Source organism: Colletotrichum orchidophilum (assembly GCF_001831195.1).
Source record: "Colletotrichum orchidophilum strain IMI 309357 chromosome Unknown Scaffold_93.1, whole genome shotgun sequence".
Taxonomy (NCBI): domain Eukaryota; kingdom Fungi; phylum Ascomycota; class Sordariomycetes; order Glomerellales; family Glomerellaceae; genus Colletotrichum; species Colletotrichum orchidophilum.
In genome coordinates this window covers 20,142-37,762 of record NW_019173049.1, presented here as the reverse complement: position 1 = coordinate 37,762, position 17,621 = coordinate 20,142, and the positions used below count along the sequence as shown (strand labels likewise).

General features: G+C 54.3%; 7 protein-coding genes across 7 annotated transcripts; 4 read left to right on the top strand and 3 right to left on the bottom strand.

Moving 5' to 3' along the window:
* Positions 1 to 889: 889 nt before the first annotated feature.
* Positions 890 to 3,136, bottom strand: CORC01_09890 (uncharacterized protein; the record flags this gene model as incomplete). Its single annotated transcript, XM_022621519.1, has 2 exons — positions 890 to 2,978; positions 3,045 to 3,136. The coding sequence occupies 2 exons, from the start codon at positions 3,134 to 3,136 to the stop codon at positions 890 to 892; spliced, it is 2,181 nt and encodes a 726-aa protein (XP_022471945.1).
* A 1,829-nt stretch (positions 3,137 to 4,965) lies between these two features.
* CORC01_09889 (HET domain-containing protein) lies at positions 4,966 to 6,550 on the top strand (the record flags this gene model as incomplete). The annotated part of the gene is made up of 2 exons (XM_022621518.1): positions 4,966 to 6,262; positions 6,459 to 6,550. The coding sequence occupies 2 exons, from the start codon at positions 4,966 to 4,968 to the stop codon at positions 6,548 to 6,550; spliced, it is 1,389 nt and encodes a 462-aa protein (XP_022471944.1).
* A 733-nt stretch (positions 6,551 to 7,283) lies between these two features.
* Positions 7,284 to 8,830, top strand: CORC01_09888 (acetylornithine aminotransferase; the record flags this gene model as incomplete). The annotated part of the gene is made up of 3 exons (XM_022621517.1): positions 7,284 to 7,421; positions 7,491 to 7,730; positions 7,802 to 8,830. The coding sequence occupies 3 exons, from the start codon at positions 7,284 to 7,286 to the stop codon at positions 8,828 to 8,830; spliced, it is 1,407 nt and encodes a 468-aa protein (XP_022471943.1).
* Positions 8,831 to 9,625: 795 nt separating this feature from the next.
* On the top strand, positions 9,626 to 10,108 carry CORC01_09887 (uncharacterized protein; the record flags this gene model as incomplete). The annotated part of the gene is made up of 1 exon (XM_022621516.1): positions 9,626 to 10,108. The coding sequence occupies one exon, from the start codon at positions 9,626 to 9,628 to the stop codon at positions 10,106 to 10,108; it is 483 nt and encodes a 160-aa protein (XP_022471942.1).
* A 2,529-nt stretch (positions 10,109 to 12,637) lies between these two features.
* CORC01_09886 (cutinase) lies at positions 12,638 to 13,379 on the top strand (the record flags this gene model as incomplete). The annotated part of the gene is made up of 2 exons (XM_022621515.1): positions 12,638 to 13,109; positions 13,192 to 13,379. The coding sequence occupies 2 exons, from the start codon at positions 12,638 to 12,640 to the stop codon at positions 13,377 to 13,379; spliced, it is 660 nt and encodes a 219-aa protein (XP_022471941.1).
* Positions 13,380 to 14,428: 1,049 nt separating this feature from the next.
* Positions 14,429 to 15,115, bottom strand: CORC01_09885 (uncharacterized protein; the record flags this gene model as incomplete). The annotated part of the gene is made up of 1 exon (XM_022621514.1): positions 14,429 to 15,115. One exon carries the CDS (start codon positions 15,113 to 15,115, stop codon positions 14,429 to 14,431), a length of 687 nt encoding a protein of 228 aa, XP_022471940.1.
* A 445-nt stretch (positions 15,116 to 15,560) lies between these two features.
* CORC01_09884 (uncharacterized protein) lies at positions 15,561 to 16,738 on the bottom strand (the record flags this gene model as incomplete). Its single annotated transcript, XM_022621513.1, has 3 exons — positions 15,561 to 15,756; positions 15,820 to 16,384; positions 16,465 to 16,738. The coding sequence occupies 3 exons, from the start codon at positions 16,736 to 16,738 to the stop codon at positions 15,561 to 15,563; spliced, it is 1,035 nt and encodes a 344-aa protein (XP_022471939.1).
* Positions 16,739 to 17,621: the final 883 nt, after the last annotated feature.

Here is a 17,621-nt window from a genome sequence, read left to right as displayed (position 1 = left end):
AAAAGCACAAGGGCTGGCGTGCTAGTTATGCAACGACTGGTGGCTATTGTGATGTTGGCAAAGCCAAGTCAGTGTTGGGTAGCTGTGGTCTTGCCACCTTCTACACGTGTAATCTCCAAGACGGACGGTGCGGCGATGATGATAGGTTATATGGGCCGTCAGACGCTGCTAAAGAGACGAGTCTTGAAACCACTTTGTCCAGCGGCGTCAAAAGGTCTCTTATAATTTCAAGTCTCGAGCTTTGCTGCTCATGATGCAAGGTCGAAGTAGGCAGCGCTCTATGAAGTGATGAGAGTATTCACCCCAAGGCCAAGGAAGTCCCCCTTCTCCGGATTAGAGGCCAGAAAGCCCTTGGGGTTGCTTGTCGCTTAACCTGACGCAGGCTCGACGGCAAATCGTCGACTGATGCACCGTCACGATCACGTCATGTACATGATATTGTAAACCCAGACACCAGGACAGCGTAAAGTCGCTCCGAGTTGGTGGTCAAGTTAGATCTATCACGACTGAACATCCAGGGCCAGCTTGCAAAGTCCCCCTAGGATGTCGTACGGATGAAGGGGAGTGACCATTGGAAACCCGTGGTTTTGCTCCATCCCACGAATCCCTGACGACCATTATTACTTCAGCGGATACTGGACTTTATGACAAGCACCAAAAGGGGGAGCGATCATGAGCAATTGCACGCAACTGTGTCTATAAACCTTGGTACTACCCGACGCGTGTATACAGCTTCGTTGACGAATCCAATCTACAGACAGTCTATAGCCACCCGGTAAGTCTCCCATTCAACGGAATCATACCCCTACAGCAAGATGGGCTGTAACTCAAGAACTGAGGTGCTAGTGTGCGCCTCCATCGTACAAGAACACCGCAAAAGTCGATGACTTCATTCCTGTCCCCGTCCAACGCCCGTCAAGCCGCCAGCGAGGCCCTGCATTCTCCTACCTAGCAAGTCGTCTGTGCTCTTGAGCTTCACAAGGCTCGCGCCCGCACTCTTGCTCGCGCCCCTCGCGCGGCCGTTCTTCTTCTTGCCGACATCGGCCTTGTCTACAATGGACTCGCTCTCGTCCATGGCCTGCGGCTCCCTTGTCAGGGTGTTCTTGCGGTTTGCCCTCGTCATACTGATCTCCAGCGGCCTGTCCTCGTCGCCGCTGGATTCGGCGCGGTTGTGGTGCCTTCCCTCGCTGTTGCCGTTCGTTATGGGCCCGCCGCCGACTCGTCGACGACCCCGGCTCTCCCGCTCCCGAGCGGCATCCGCTGAGGCAAAGATTTCCGTGATCCACTCTGCCGACCTCTCAAAGTGTTTCCATGCGGGTGGGTAGACGGTCGGGAACTGCAGGAAACCGTGGGAGATGCCCGGGATCAGCATCACCTCTGCGACGTCCTTGGGGTTGAAGACGGGTTCGAGGCCATCGCCAAAGTCGGAGCGCTCGGATTGAGCCTGATCGAACATGGTTTCCTTCACCTTGCGCAGGCGGGCTGAGAAGATGACTGTATCGTCCACCAGGGGGTCCCGCTCACCGGTCAGGAAGTAGACCTTGGGGAAACGCGCGAGAAGGGAGTCGGGGGTAAGGACGGGCGAAAGGAGGTAGTCCTTGCTGAAGTCGGGCCGGTTGTGAGGACCGATGTAGAGAATAATCATGGCCCGCATCATCTCAGGCGTGAGCACGCGATCGTTAAAGTAGGAGATCATGGAGGACATGGCAAGGCGGGTTCGAAGCGGTTCCGAGTGATGGGATGCACTCTGCTGACGCTTGATATCCGGAGCTGATAGCTCTGCATTGGACACACTCTGCGGCCCCCCATGCGAAAATTCGGGATGGGGACTAGCAAGCGCTTGTTGTGAGGCGATCTGGACCTCCTTTGCTGTCAGCTCGGTCGACTGCTTGTTGGCCTCTTCCTCGTCATCAGTGTGATGGGGCGTGCCGACGAGGTCGTTATACTGCATGCTCTTCCTCCTGATGATCGATTGGTTCGTGCTCCTCAACCTTCTATCTTTCATAAGCGACATTTGTTCGTCTGACATCCAGTTGCCAATATTCATATCGAGTGCCGGATAGAACAAGACCAATCCATCGGGCAGTGGCAGATCTCCGGTGCTCGAATAGCGCCGCATTGGTACTGATGTTCGTTCTACAATCATGAGAGTTGTTGCCGTAGCCAAGTTGCCACCAGCGCTGTCGCCTGTAAGCACGATTCGGGGTGTCTCTCTTCCGGACATGCCGATGCATCTTCCCTTGCTGCGAATGAGTGTCGTGTACACGTCGAAACACTCGTTCAGGGCAAAGGGGTACGGGAACTCGGGGGCTTTCTTGTAGTCTAGGCTCAGAACTGGCATGCCAGTCTTGGATGCCCACGCGAACAGCTTGTCGTCGTTGCACCTAGGATCCATGGCCACAAACCCACCACCGGGGATATCCAGAATAATTCTACTGTGTCGCACGAGGTCCGTCAATGGGCCATCGAAGTAGAGCCAGGCCGACACCGGCTCCTTGTAGTCGCTGCCAGCGGGCCTGGGAATGCGGAGTGCGCGCGGCGGCCAGCGGGAGAAGCGAGGTCGCATGAGGCCTTGGAAGAATTTCAAGTATGGCGTCGTTCCTTTGTCCCAAGACACGCGCAGGTGCTCTACGGTCAACATGCCGCGCACCTTGCGCACCTTTTCGTCGGCCTTTTCAGCGGCAAACATGTAGAATACGGAGAAGACGATGCTGGCTAAGTCGCGGAGCCACTTTGCGCGGATCTTCATGGCGGTCCAAAAGCCAGCATCCAGGGCAGTCAAGATCCAGGTTGCGCGGAAGTAGGTGGCGTCGTACATGTTAGACATGGGCTCGGGACTCGCAAGGCCGACTAGAGTGCTAAAGTGTCGGGCAGCGTACAGGTAGATCATGGTGACGACGACGGTCTGCCATGTCGTGAGGCGCTTCGTCGTGAGCTTGGAGAAGAAGCGGATGACGGGAGGGCCGTGAGGGTGTCCTCTGCAAGAGATTGAATCAGCTCCTATCGCGGCGACGTTGCCCAGAGTTCAAGACGTCGCATCTTACCTAAAGATGTATGCCGACCAGAAAGCCAGCACCGCCAGCACCTGAAGGCGGCGCGACTTGACCGACGGCCGTCCAAGGACGTGGTCTATCATGTCGACTGGGGTATACTACGACGGACACCGGTGCAGTGGAAGAGGTGCGAAAGAAGAAGCAAGTGTTTGCAGATTCCGTCGCAGGGTCATGGATCTTGGCACCGAGGACAGCCGGAAGGCGGCTGACCAAGCGAGCAGCGCAAAACCACGAGGTTGTGGCTGGGACAACGATGGCGTTGAAGTCGTCGGCGGGACGGCGCAGCGCGAGTAATGTTGTAATTCAGGGCTAAAAGGCCATAGTAATGCGTCCAGGCTCGGGGGAAGCGCTTGGCGAGCGAGGTGCAGCAACGGACGGCTCGATACCACGGACCGCCACCCGATGTTGGACTGGTTCGAAAGGGAAGGCCGGAGCTGCTCCGGTTGTTTTGGATCCTACGTTTTGGATGGTTGTACGAGACGGCACGGGAAGCTAGAAGGCTGAGACGACGGAAGACGACAGCCAGGAATGAATGACGATATGTTTCGCGACGGATCTGGCGGAGAAGTGTAGAGAGCTGTCAAAGAAGATTGCGAAGGGAAAGGGGAGCAACAGCAGCAGCAGCAGCAGCAACGGCCGACATTGCTCGTGAAAGAGGGTCCTTGAGCAGGGTACCGACGGCACATGTTTCAATGTGAAAGCGGTCGAGTGAGTGCCTCTGGTGGGCTCGGTTCAATTACTGGCTTCTGAGGTGAGATGGTGACGTTTGTTTGGGTTTGGGGGGCAGCTGACATGTGAAGAGGCCCAAACCCACTTCGCCCACCTCACCATAAGGTGCGTGGGTTGCGCGGGTTGCGTGGGTGCCCAGCGTGGGTGCTCGAGATTCGAGTCAACCCGCACGGGGTAGAGGGGCACGCGGGCACTGCTCCCTCCGGCACTAGGCCGCTTTGGCATCCACCCCGGATCCGACACCAAGGATGGCCAATCAGGGACAGCCGGCTGGCACATCTGGCGCTGTTCGCTCGCCGGTTCTACCGCTGGCAGCTGCTGAACCGCTGTCCAACTCCACTGAAGATTGCTGCACTGTAGTGCACTGCAGGACTTTTGACCAACCAAGAAACTTGGAAGGCACGAAGGTTACCTAAGCACCAAAGGGGGGCTCGCCATCCCCGCATTGGGGTAGAGCGAGCTTCTCCAGGAACGCATCCGATGTCCACATGACGAGTCACGAGCCGATAGAATCCCGATGCAATCCGGCATCGTGGATAACGCCGACCCCCGAGATCTCCAGTCCCGTCCACCCCGAAGCTGTGTAAATATACGACACTCCGGTCGGGAAGACAGTCGATCGTTAGTTTCTTGCTATGAAACAACGATTGGCAACTAGCCTCGCCTCCTTGCTTCTCCGCTGCTTTGCGGTAGTGCTCTCTGACAAAATGTCGCATCAGTCCTTTTACCTTGTAAGGTGAGACGCGTTTGACAAATCTTCATTCAGAACTCTTGATATTGGGTACGTTGGCTCGCGTGTCGCCGGTTCGCCATGAGGTGTGCAAATCCGCCCATCGGGCAAATGATACACTTTGGCTTCGCCACCACACAAATATCACCCGCGATCGTAACAACATATCATTGGCCAAATCCTCATGCAAAGGGTACATCAGCCATGTGGTGTTACAAGGCAAATTCGCTGGCGGAGCAGCTCGACAAGCAGCCTGGCTTGGCTACCTGTCAGACAACTATACCCCTCATTCAGCCTGATTGCTTTGCGCCCAGGGGTATTTGGGAGACATTCAATCCCACCACGAGCATCTTTTCAGCGTGATTCAAAGGCATACGAACGCTTGACGACCACATTGAGCTTCCTAGCTACGCCACCGGAAATTCGCGCGAACGTCCAAACGTCAATCATATCATGAGCCTCTTTCAGTACGAGCCGCTAGACCTCACGGGGCAATCTTTCCGACTCCTCATGCTTCATCCTGGATCCACAAGCCAGATATCATGCGATATCTTTCAAGCAAGTCTGGATCTGGATGTGATCATCCCCTACGAAGCCTTGTCCTATGCCTGGGGCAGCACAGAGCTCTCGGCCTCCATCACAGCCAACGGGGAAACCCTTTGCATCACGAACAATCTATTCACTGCTTTGAAAGATCTCCGAGACGACTTTTTGAGCAGAGTCATGTGGATTGACGCTATCTGTATCGACCAGAACAACATTGCTGAGCGAGGCCATCAGGTTGGACAGATGGCCAGCATCTACAGAAAAGCGGAACAGGTCGTCATATGGCTGGGCCCTTCCACGTTTGAGAGAAAACTATTGCTGGAATGCCTAAGAAAGCTTCAACAGGGATGGAAACGCCAGAAAAGTCACGCAGATCTCACTTGGGCGCAAAAGAATGGGTCGGCGATCCGCCACAGCTCAGATCTCGATCAGGCTGTCTTCGCCGATGTCCAAAGAAACGCCCTCGTTTCTCTCCTGGATGAGCCTTGGTTTACCAGGATATGGGTCTTGCAGGAAGTGTCAAATGCGCGCGCAGCTTCGATCTATTGCGGGAGATGGTCCATTCAGGCTTCCACGCTGAATATCGCTGCGAAGGTTATTGGCGTCGCCCCAGACGATGGATGCCAAGCGGTTCTGGACCTATTCCCAGATTCGTTTACCCGGAGATCTCCAAGAAAGAACATGCTCTCGGTCTTGTTGCAACGATTCCGAAAGAGCAAGGCGAGCGACCCTCGGGACATGGTCTACGCCCTGCTTGCAATAGCCTCTGACGTATCGCAAAGCGACTCGGGATCACTACTTTTGCCGGACTACTTCAAGACCGAAGAGCAGCTCGTTCAAGACCTCAAAAAATATTTGTTTCTTGATTTGAGATATTGCAAGGTTATCCTCGCGCGGACGATGGTATCATTTCTTGAAGAGTTACCTCAATGGACAGGAAGAGTACTCAATGGAATTGTGGCTGCCGGCATCCCAGACCACATTCGTACGCTTCTTGAAAGGGGACAAAAGTTCACCGTAAACAAGGAAGTCATTGATAAAATACACCACTGGAGACCTGCCGAGGCCCTTTCTAATCTAAGTCAAGTTGAACACCCTAATTTCCAGTTTGATCTGGAAGGTGTAGAGTCCTCATTGGAGCTCTGCGACTATGCAACGGCGGAGAAGCTTTTGCGCCTTTACGGAGAAAAGATCAGTATTAATCGTCGAGTTGTTGAAGTCTTGTTTTTCCGAAAGAATTGGAGAGTCCCCCCAATCGACATGAAAAGGTTTCTTATCGAATGTGATAACTGCTCCATCAAAATGACACAAGACGGATTTTCTGAGTTGATTGGGCGTTTTGATCTGACAATCATCAAAATGCTTGTCGAGCAGCAAACACAAGTGTACCTAATCACCAGCCAAATTCTTGAATCAGCTTCTCGAAATCGGCAGGAAGAAGAGCCTGGAGAAGAGCCTGGAGAGATTAGCGCGATGCTCCTCGAATGGTTAGGCGAGCGAACGGAACTTGAGATGAGTGGGTTACTATGGTTGCTGCGGTTTTTTGACGAGGAAAAAGTGCTGTTGCTGCTTAGGCGCTATTTCAAGAAAGTCGGCATTTTTGCTTTGGGGAACCCTCCAGACGAGATTATTCTCTGGTCCTCGATTTTGACGTCCGAATCAGGCTCGGCTGCAACCTGGAAGGAGATAGAATATATCAGAGAGAATATGGATCGTGACGTTCGATCGGTAAGAGTGGAGGCGGAATTCAACAACGGTTTGTGTGCAAATGCAACCCTGGACTGGGACAACGTCCCTCGCGAAATGTACAATAAACTCTACAGACTAGGGAATCGCGCACGCTTAGAGGAGTTCAGCCCAAGAAAATAAGAAGGTTACCCAACCCAGGTTGATTGACTACCTGAGCAAGGTGCACATATGAGTCAATCAAAAAAATCAGTTGCACAAGAAAACCGTTTCAAGACATCGGCAGTTCGTCCGAGCCCGACCGAGATCGGAGGGATATCCCCAGGGCACAGCGCACGTAGCGCCGGGAAAGGTGGATCTGCCCCTCCAAACAGCGCAAAAAGTGGGAAAATGCGCGCCTTATCGATAACGGGGTTTGACGAGTCACCTCTGCCCATGCAAGCGCGAACGGCCCAAATTTTAATTGACGACTTCTCTTCAACACCATTCTTATTTCTCCAGTCCGTTTGCGCAGAGTCCTGTTAGGTCTACAAGATACAATGATGGCGTTCCGTGCTCCTCTGCGACTTCAATTGGCCAAGTGCCAGCTCGGTCTGGCCGTCGCCCCGCGTATCAACACCCGCGCGCTCTCTTCTGCGGCCGCTGCCGCCACGAAAGACGTCAAGAGCAACTTCGGCGTAGGTGATCCCGCGAAGCCACGAACTCTTCGAGTGACTCATCACATTACTAACACTGGCAACGAGTAGAAGCAGTCCTCAGTAACCAACCCTGATCCGACCGAAGACTCACCGAGCGCCGCTCTCGTCCGCGAACATGCGCCGTACATGGTCGCCACATATGCCCGGCCACCGCCCGTCTTCGTGCAGGGCCAAGGATCTCTGCTCTGGGACGTCGAGGGTAGGAAATACCTCGACTTCACCGCTGGTATCGCCGTCAATGCCTTGGGACACTGCGACCCAGAGCTGACCCAGATTCTGACGGAGCAGGTGGGTAAATCCGAGCCGCCGTGAGTCATTATAAAAAGAGTTGCGCTGACAGTACATGCCCAACCTTACAGGGTAGCACGCTCATGCACGCCTCGAACCTCTACTACAACCCCTGGACCGGCGCCCTCTCCAAGCTGCTGATCGAAAAGACCCGCGAGGCCGGTGCCATGCACGACGCCAACTCGGTCTTTGTCTGCAATTCGGGCTCCGAGGCCAACGAGGCCGCCATCAAGTTCGCCAGGAAGGCCGCCAAAGTCAGCCAGCCCTCGGGCGACAAGTACGAGGTTGTCTCCTTCAATAATGCCTTCCACGGCCGCACCATGGGCAGCTTGTCCGCCACCCACAACCCCAAGTACCAGGAGCCCTTTGCGCCGATGCTGCCCGGCTTCAAGCTCGGCGCCTTCAACGACGTCGCCGCCATCAACGAGACCGTCACCGAAAAGACCTGCGGCGTTATCGTCGAGCCCATCCAGGGCGAGGGCGGCGTCACGCCCGCGACGGACGATTTCCTGATCGCCCTGGCCAAGCGCTGCCGCGAGGTCGGCGCCGTCCTCATCTATGATGAGATTCAGTGCGGTCTGTCCCGCACCGGCACCTTCTGGGCCCACACCCACCTGCCCAGGGAGGCCCACCCGGACATTATCACCACCGCCAAGGCGCTCGGCAACGGCTTCCCCATCGGTGCAACCATCGTCAACAACAACGTCTCGGAGAAGATCAAGGTCGGCGACCACGGCACCACCTTTGGCGGCAACCCCCTCGCCTGCCGCCTGGCCCACAACATCGTCTCCCGCCTCGCCGACCCCAGCCTGCAAAAGGCCGTCGCCGCCAAGGCCGAAATCTTCAAGACCCGCTTCGACTCCCTGCGCGAGCGCTTCCCCGAACTGATTAAGGAGGTCCGCGGCCGCGGCCTCATTCTCGGTCTCCAGCTCACCCAGGATCCCACGCCGATCGTCAAGGCCGCCCGCGAGCGCGGTCTGCTGATCATCACTGCCGGCACCAACACCCTGCGTTTCGTGCCCCCGTTGACCATTACTGAGGAGGAGATCCAGCAGGGCTTGGATATCCTAGAGGAGGCCATCTCCGTCACCCACTCATGAAGGATGATGGAACCCCCTCTTATGTGAAGATTTTTTCGATCCATGTAATTAAATCGTTTGGCGCCGGCGTTCAAAACCTGACGACACTTAGACCTAGATTCCAACAACGCAAGCAGCGAAGCGTTGTAGTTTTGAGGAAGCAGTTGCTTTGAGGCTTGCTGTGTTCAGATCACGTACCCACCCTTCTACCTACCTTGCTGAGATGAATAAAATGAAAATAGTTGCGATTAAAAGCATTGGATGACGAGTATTAGCAGACAAAGCCTAATACCCTCAGGGGCATGGACGTCTTTTCCTCAACCTCCTCCCTCACTCGATTTGGTGATGACATCAAGAGCGGTTTCTTTCACCGAACTTTACTCTCGACGCTTCCAGTAACACCTTCTTCGCTCAAGCCTGAGACATTCCATTGTCAAAGATACGGAAGCCGTGAAGGGCCAGCACGTACGCTCCCCCGGGAGTCTTCTAGGCCTCTCACCGGATAAATTCCTTCCAATTTCCAACCTTCCAAACTTGTCAATCTTTTATCCACTCGTCACCTCCAGAGCTTCGGCATACGAGCTTGGCCTCTCCATCCCCCAAGGGGTTTTATCACTAGCCTTGGCGAGACATCCTCTACCAGAACGAGAAGACGGCTTTTGAGTATTACCATCATACGCTTACGACGAAATTCCACGTTGATCTGCTCAGCAAAAATACAAGGCTCTAGCCCACATACTACACCTGACAATCGTAAGTCACGGCTGCCTTACCAACATGTTTGGTGAATCGTACTAATATACACTAAAGATCATTATGGTGACCGAGAAGGAGCACGAGAAGCGATGGTTTGAAGAGTTGCGGGGAGAGTCGAGCGACCGGCCTTTCCGCGCTGGGCTTGAGAGCAAGGCCCGTCGTCTCATCTGGCCCCTGGACAATACCGATTTCGAACAAATCACAGAGCTCTGCGCTCCCAACGTCAGACTTCTCGCGGAACTCAAAAGCCCCGGACAGATCTACGAGGGCCTCGACGAGATCAGAGAATACTGCAAGATGAACAGCGGCGATTCGTACGAGCTCATCACCATTGTCGACCGCCTTCGCGTCATCTGCCCCGTCGACTTCATGTCTGACCCTGTGGAAGGTCGCACCAGCATCAAGCAACGCAAAGTCATTATCCTGGATATGAATAATGATCACAAGTTCGTTCGCATCGAGATGAGACCCCTCGGCCCGAAAGAGCTAGTGGATTGGGAGGGCCTGGAGGTCAAAGAGCTCGAGGCTGACAACTCACTCTAATGATTGAAAACTCATGAATGGAAGCTTCACGGGGAAGGATACGAGAAGCAGCATATTCGGTACCTGAGGAAATGAAAACAGGTTTGAAGAGGCATTGATACACAACGAGTAGTTTCTCATGAATGATGCCGCTAGACCACTTGGCCTGCAAATGATGCTCCTGCTCCCAGTGTTGATACTGTCGTGACCTTGGTTGCGCTAAGCACACCGAGACGTCTTATCCATCAATTCAAGAATTTTATATTCCATTCCCTTTCCACCAATAAGTAACATAAGCTAGGGTCGGACTACGACGTCTTGATCGTCTTCTGGCAATAAAACTTTGTCAGGGATACCTCGCACCGTCCATTTTGATGAAAAAGGAAAACAAGAAAAGAAAATAATCGGCCTTGGCTAGCAGTTGTGTAGATTATCTGCTCCCCAGATAGCTGCGTTGATGATATTATCATATGACTTATGAACCGTTCGATTTATTCTTGGAACCCTGCTGTTTCTAATCTGAACTATGCACCAACGAGCAACGATTTTTCCCGCTGCTGTGGTAAGCTAAGAAAAACTTCAACATGGCTTGAAGCGACTTTAGGCTAGTCCAGGTTGGCTGAATGACGATGCAGAAAGCTTCAGGGCGTCAAACAAAATCGCAACCAAAGTAGACAGAAAGAAGGAGACTTTGCTTTTTTTTTTTTAAACAAGAGACGCGTATTGGAGTGGTGTAAGTTCGCACGGTGTACTCTGATATACCCAAGCATTCAAGCAGAGACTGGAATTTTGATCACAGGAAGCTACCTCAGACGGCAAGACCAGTGAAATTCCCACGTCGAACGGCGCCAGGAAGGCCAACCTTGAAATATGGGTCCCTGCTAAAATCCCCTCCCGCGAGGCGGGACCGACCTTGCCGGCTGTCCCTGCCTTGACGGCCCCACCCCCGCGTTTCCTTATTTCGTTTCCCACTTCCACAATGCCAAAGCCGTTGGACTTCGGTGTAACAAGACTCTTCTCGGTGACCTCTCCTGGCTCCGCAGAAACCCTCCGACTCCATCTTGCTTCCGCGTTTAAACCTCAAAGCATCTACCATATCAAGACTTCGAGAACCACGGAGCGGGGTCTCCTCGATAGCCTCCAACCTACTTGCTCGAACGAGCCTAGTCGACGTCCCAATCAATGGTTATTTCGGACTGCATTACTCGGTCACGGCTGATTAATCATCTTGCCGAAATCGCCCCGTTGCGTTGATGGTGTGTCACCACACCAACACCACGCCGGATACCGAAGTTGATGCCGTGCCACTGGGTCATCTCACCGCATCTTCCCTGAGTCAAAGTCCGGATCTTCGTCCAGTGCCTCCTTCGTCAAAGGAGAGCATGAAAAGATAAACGAAGAACAAGTCGAGATGATCTTGGCAGAGGGCCACACGGCGAAACGGAAGGCCCTCGAAATCCGACGGTCAAGCTGTCTCCCAACGCCAGTCTTACCTAAACGCATGTCAGCGGTCACCCTCGCCCCTGGTAGCGATGCCACCTTTCCAGCCCTCCCTTCCCTTCCTTACGAATGGATGGATCCCAAGTTTTCTGTGTCAAGCTGATGAGAAACGGCAACAAGGCATGAGACCAGAACAAAGCGCTGTCAGAGACCTGCCATCTACCATAGCAAAGTCCAACGGATACTTCCACTTCAGTCCACCACCGCGAATCTTCCATCCCGCCATTCGCCCTATCCAGCCCCATCAAACCACACCAAACGTCAGGGTACATTTTAAAAAAGCTTGGAGACCTTCGGTGCCCTCCCATTCCGCTGATGTTGCGCACAGCCCACCCAGTTGTTTCGAAACATGTCTCCCCCCCCCCTTCCCCAGGGGCGAGAAGAGATCGGACCCAGCTTCACTCATGAATCAGACTGTAGCCAATCGCAACCGGCCAAGATAACGGTAGTCCGTGCCATTGTGGGATGTTATCTGCCCCGTCAACTTGTCAACAGACTTTTCAGCCTGCCCAGGCTGCGTGAGGAAAGTAAGGAACCCCAGGCACGCCCCCCCAAGCTTTCCAGGGGTCCACCTGTTTTGCTCAGCTCAGCTTGGCGGCTGGCTTATAGACCAGCCTGCGAATCTCGAATCTTGAACAATCAGCAAAGTCCGTCCCTGGCCCCCTGGTCTAGTGTCGGGATCAGGCCGATCCCACGTGAGGTCCCTGCCTCTGATCCGCCCTCTTTTCCCTATTGGGGTGAGGTTGCGGTACCTGAAGCCATTGTGCTGCAGGAACATCCAACACGGCATAGACGAGGGAAATAAGCTTAGTGTCGCCTCCGTGTCACTGGCCGGCTAGGCACTCGGGTAAGGAAGCGGGAGATGCTCACACTAGCTCCGCTATAAGAGTCCAAAGGTCGCCGGTCATCCCCCCTCTCCCATTTCATGTGACGGCCAAGAACCATGAAAAGTTGTTGATCCAACTTTCAGCTAGCATCGGATAACCCACATACACTCCTTAGTAATAATTACCAACTATAATAACCAGTCTTTACAATTAGCACGCAAAAATGCACAGCTCATCAGCAGCCTTCCTTCTCGCCCTGCTGGGCACGGCGAGTTGTTCACCTGTCACGATCCAACCCCGCCAGGCCGACTTCTCGGGCAGTCAGCAAGATGGACTCGCCGCTGGGTGCAAGTCCATGATCGTCATCTTCGCTCGCGGCACGACCGAGGGAGGCAACGTCGGTACTATTGCTGGTCCGCCATTCTTCCAGTCCCTGTCAACCCAGGTCGGCGGCAATCTCGCCGTACAGGGTGTCGAGTATCCCGCCGATATCCCCGGCTTCTTGGCCGGAGGCGACGCCAACGGATCTCAGATGATGGCCACCCTCACAGAGCAGGCCATCACCAACTGTCCGAACTCGGCCGTCATCATATCTGGCTACTCCCAGGGTGGACAGCTCGTCCACAACGCTGCTGCCATGATGCCAGCCGACATGGTGGCCAAGGTTGCCGGTGCCGTCATCTTTGGCGACCCACGTAAGTTTCCCCATGCGACGCCAAGTTGGCAAAACAATTCCTCTTCATTTTACTGGCCGACACTAATTCATCTCCCATATAGTCAACGGACAGGCCGTCCAGGGCGTGGATCCATCCAAGACAAAGGTCATCTGCCACGACGGCGACAACATTTGCGAGGGCGGCAACCAGATCAGACGCGCTCACCTGACGTACGGCAACGACGCCGATGATGCCGCCACCTTTGCCGCCTCGATGATGCCGGCTGCTGCGGCCCCTGCTGCGGCTTGAGGGCCCCGGGAGCCTTCTCAGAGTTGACCTCGGAGGCTTTTTTAACCCACACTCTTTTTGTATATACATTTCGTAAATACTTTTTATTTTGCGTGCAAAAAAGCCCAAACCAAAAGGTTGCACTCACTCACCTATCTACATAGTACCTATTGTTTTTGTGTGGAAATCTATAATGTGGGGAGAAAGCGAGAAGGGTGTACCTCTTCTCATTGGCGAGGGGGATGGGGGGGGGGCGAAATGGGTTGGTGTTTGGTCATCATCATTGGCATAGATTTATCATTTCCGTAGCCACAGTAGTATTAAATCTAGACCGATGTATCTTGTGACCTGGTACTGTGTTATGGCATAACAACTAAAGGCGTCGGACAACACCAACTCCAGAACCGGTGTTGTACGAAAGTGTAAGCATCCGCGACCACATGCTACTTGGTCTGTTTCAGCGCCATGCTTCATGAATATAGAGAATGTACGATGGGAGGGCCTGGTGCCCATGGAGAGAGAGGCTTGACTACAGTACCATACCTCTACTCACCAGTGAGGAGTTTCCAGGATATGTCTCTGAGATGGAGAGCCGAGAGTTGTTCATTTCATTGGCGAAAACGATCTTGCTCCTGTGATTTCTCGTTAATCGATAGACAGGAGTGCATAGTCGTCGCAGTCGCTGACCAGTGTTCGGTACCGGGACAGACGTATCGAATCGGGTAGGGTGTCGATTATCTCCAGGCCGACTGTTCAACTTCTCGACTGTGCCATAACCCACGCATTTCCATCATATTCAAACATATCCATGCGGCTGTCCCTGTGAACAGAAAACCAAGAGAAACAGATGACATTAGTAGGTAGACATAAGAGAGAAATCCGAGTATGAAAATCTCCACCTTGGCTCTCGGCATCGGTCAATACGAGACAGACGACCAGGCAATCAAGAGCAGCGACCACGAAAACACCTTCCCACCAAGAACAAATTCATCAATTATTGCATTCAAGCCAAATCTTGCTTCTTTATATGCCACATACCCTGCGCCAATCCGCATCTTGTGCCGTCCCACTCACCTCCTCAGCCTCACAACAGCAACGCACTCCCAAGCCCGCCCCCCAACCTCCTCCATCCTCTCCTCCCCCCAGACCTCGATATCCTCGGCAAACGGCGCAAACGCACCCCGGAAATCATCCCAGTCCATCCTCGGCCCAACATACAACACCACCTCCACGGCCCCTTTCTCGCCGGACGCGAACGACGACGCCATGTAACTCTGCACAAGGGCCACCTGCTTCGGATACACAAAAACCCACGCCTTTGCCCGTCCCGCAGCCGGGTCGAGAGCCCAGGTCCCCGGGACGGTGTGATGGCGGTGAGCAGCGTGGTACCTGTTTGGGCTGGGCGCGATCTCGACGCTCGCGAGGTTGAGCGCCGCCGCCGTGTGGCGAGGAGTTTTCCGAGTGGGCGGGTCGCGGTCCTGGTCATCGGCGGCGAGGGAGTCGAGGAGCGCCTCGACGAGGCCCGTCCCGCTGCCTATGGAGAGGACGAGGTCCGGCGCCGGCGGCAGCTGGGTGTGAAGCGCCCTGATGAGAGGGAGGGAGAGGCTTAGGCAGGAATCCGGATGGCCCTGAGGCTCGTTTGTGAGTTGTGGGAGAGGCGCGGGGGTGAATTCTTCATCGTCGAGGTTTTCAACATCGGAGTCCTCCCCGGCTTTTTCGAGAGCCGCATCTTCGGCCTTATAGTGGTTGGTATTCATGGCCCGTTATTGACGTTGCGGATGAAGTACACGGAGGTAAGCCGGAGGATACATCGACCGGGGTAGCAAGCTTCGATGCACCGTGCTGTAGCCCTGCGGGCAGGCCGGCCCCACCAAACTCGGGTCCACCAAACCTTAGTTCAGTTCCCGCGGAGCTCGAGAATTGTCTGCCCCCGGCAATCTGTCACCAGCGTCAGGTTGATCAAAGCGTGCGTTTCTTAGATAAACAATTTAAATGTGACAAGCTCCGAGGAGCAGAGCCGGTCCCAACTCCAAGCCGCGACTAGACTCGCGAAATGATGCCCTTCCAAAAAGACAATGCACCCAGAACCGTAGCCACTGATCCAGTTTACAACTATAAATGTACACTCTTATCTCTCTCTCTCTCTTTCTCTCTCTCTGCCATCACTGAGCGACGGGTGATGAGAATCGTCCCATTCTATACTTAGACGGCGCTGTAGCCGCCCCGGCCACCACTGGTGTTCACAGTGTTGAGCACGTTCCTAGTCCAGTCCTTCACCAGGTAGGGAATATCGCGAATAGTGTCTCCGTGCGGCAAAAGATCCCAGCCCCTAGCGCCGTATCGGTTGTAGTTCAGCCACGAGCCGAAGATGAGGTACGCAGCGATACCGAGGAAGACCCTGCATGAAACATAATCATTAGCCAGCGCAAGAAACAGTACGTTGATCCGTCATCAGACTTACAAGACGAAGAGCCAGGTGAAGAAGCCCCAGTGGCTGCTCGAGTCACCACCACTGCCACCCTCCGCAGGCGGCTTATCGTACGCGTCCTCGCACGCGTACCTGGTGTGCCACGTCAATCTCAGCACATCCATGTCATTCTTCTCATTGGGTCCGTAGCTGTTCCAGATCAGAGCTGTATCAGGCATCACGATCTGCTTCTCGTCGGGCGAGGGTTCGTCGCCTTCGCCCTCCTTGCCCTCCTCACGTGCCCGTAACTGACTGCTGTCATATTCTTCCTCGGATTTGACCTCGCCCTCCAGACCGGTCTTGTTGCGGTCGCAGATGAACTCGATAATGGCCTTTTGGTTTCTGCCGCTCTTGTTGAGGGGGTAAGAGCCTCCGTTGAGGATCAGACGGACGCCCTCCTTCTTCGCGTCCGAGTTGGAGTCGCTCGACTTGAGTCGTTCCGCTGTGGCGTCCAGGGCTCTTCCCCCGTGGTTGCCCAGCTCGCCGGCAATGGGTATCACTTTCTCGACCTCGTCTTTCTTCTCGTCGCCCGGATGGATGTTGCGTTCAATGGCACATACTGTTCAGACAATGTTAGCCATCAAATTCTTCGAGATTGCCACCATTCAATCATCCGACGAGTTTCGCAGAGGTCCATACCTCTTGTGAAACTGGGGCATTGCTCCTCCTTCTTTACGTCTCCTTTGCGCTTCAGGGGAGCACAGATATCGACGGTGTAGGACGTGTTGGTGAAAGTAGGAGGATGCCACTGGCTAGTCACGACGCTGTGCGGTCCGCCGAGTTTCTCGAGGTTGAATGAGACGTCATCCACTCGAATGTGTTTGCAATCGAGCATTGCGGCCGCCGGCAGTGGCGACAACAGCAGTGCCAGCACAAAGGCTGCTTCGGCCTGTGGTAGTCGAGGGAAATGCATCGCGGAAGGGCCGGCCAAGCGTTCTCGAGATGGAAACGGACGTCTGAGCTTCGATGGAGATTGGGGGAAGCAGATCGGCTGGGGCGCGCAGATCAAGACGGAAAGCTTAGCAAGCAAAGCTGCAAGGTTGCGTAAAGTATTGGGGGAAATGGGGACAGGTAGGAAAAAGAGTAGTATTAGTCCGTAATGAGTGTGGTTCTGGACGCTGGGCAGGCAACAGAAGACGGGTAGGTCACGGCGTCTCGTTCATGTGGCTTGGGAAGCCGACCAAGTGGACTGTGGCAGCGGGTGGGTGACCTCGTTTTGGCTGCTGCTGCTAGGAAAAAGGGACCTGACCGTTTTGGCTAGTAAGGTGAGTGTAAATGCCGCCTGGCTCGTTGCATCATCGTCATGCCGAAGATCTAGCGAATCACGTGCGATGGCCAGGCGGTGGGGAAGTGGACAACCAGCACGGGTCTGGCCACACAGTCATTGGCCAGGCTGACATAAGCACTGTATCCTCAACCTCACCTTGCCTCACCTACGCAGGCGACGGTTGTGAGCCACCCGTAGCTCACCTCGGCTCTATGGGACGCACTGCCATTCCGGAATCACTCACCTTCAGCCTCAAGTGAAACGTGCTAATATCACTCGACACTTCAAGAAGGCACTGGAGCTTGATAAACTGATTTGATACATCAAATGATACATTAGCTCGCTCCGCCGAGCCTCAGCCTGCTCTGGGGCTATGCACCATTCCAGTCCGTCCTTCGTGACCCATGAAAAGCAATTGCCGTCCATCCCTAACCGCACCTCGAAGGATAAGGTAAGTGCGCCTTCGTAGGGGTATATAAGACCATGCGAGATCAAACAGCCAATCCGTCCCTGAAGTTCCCAGACGCCG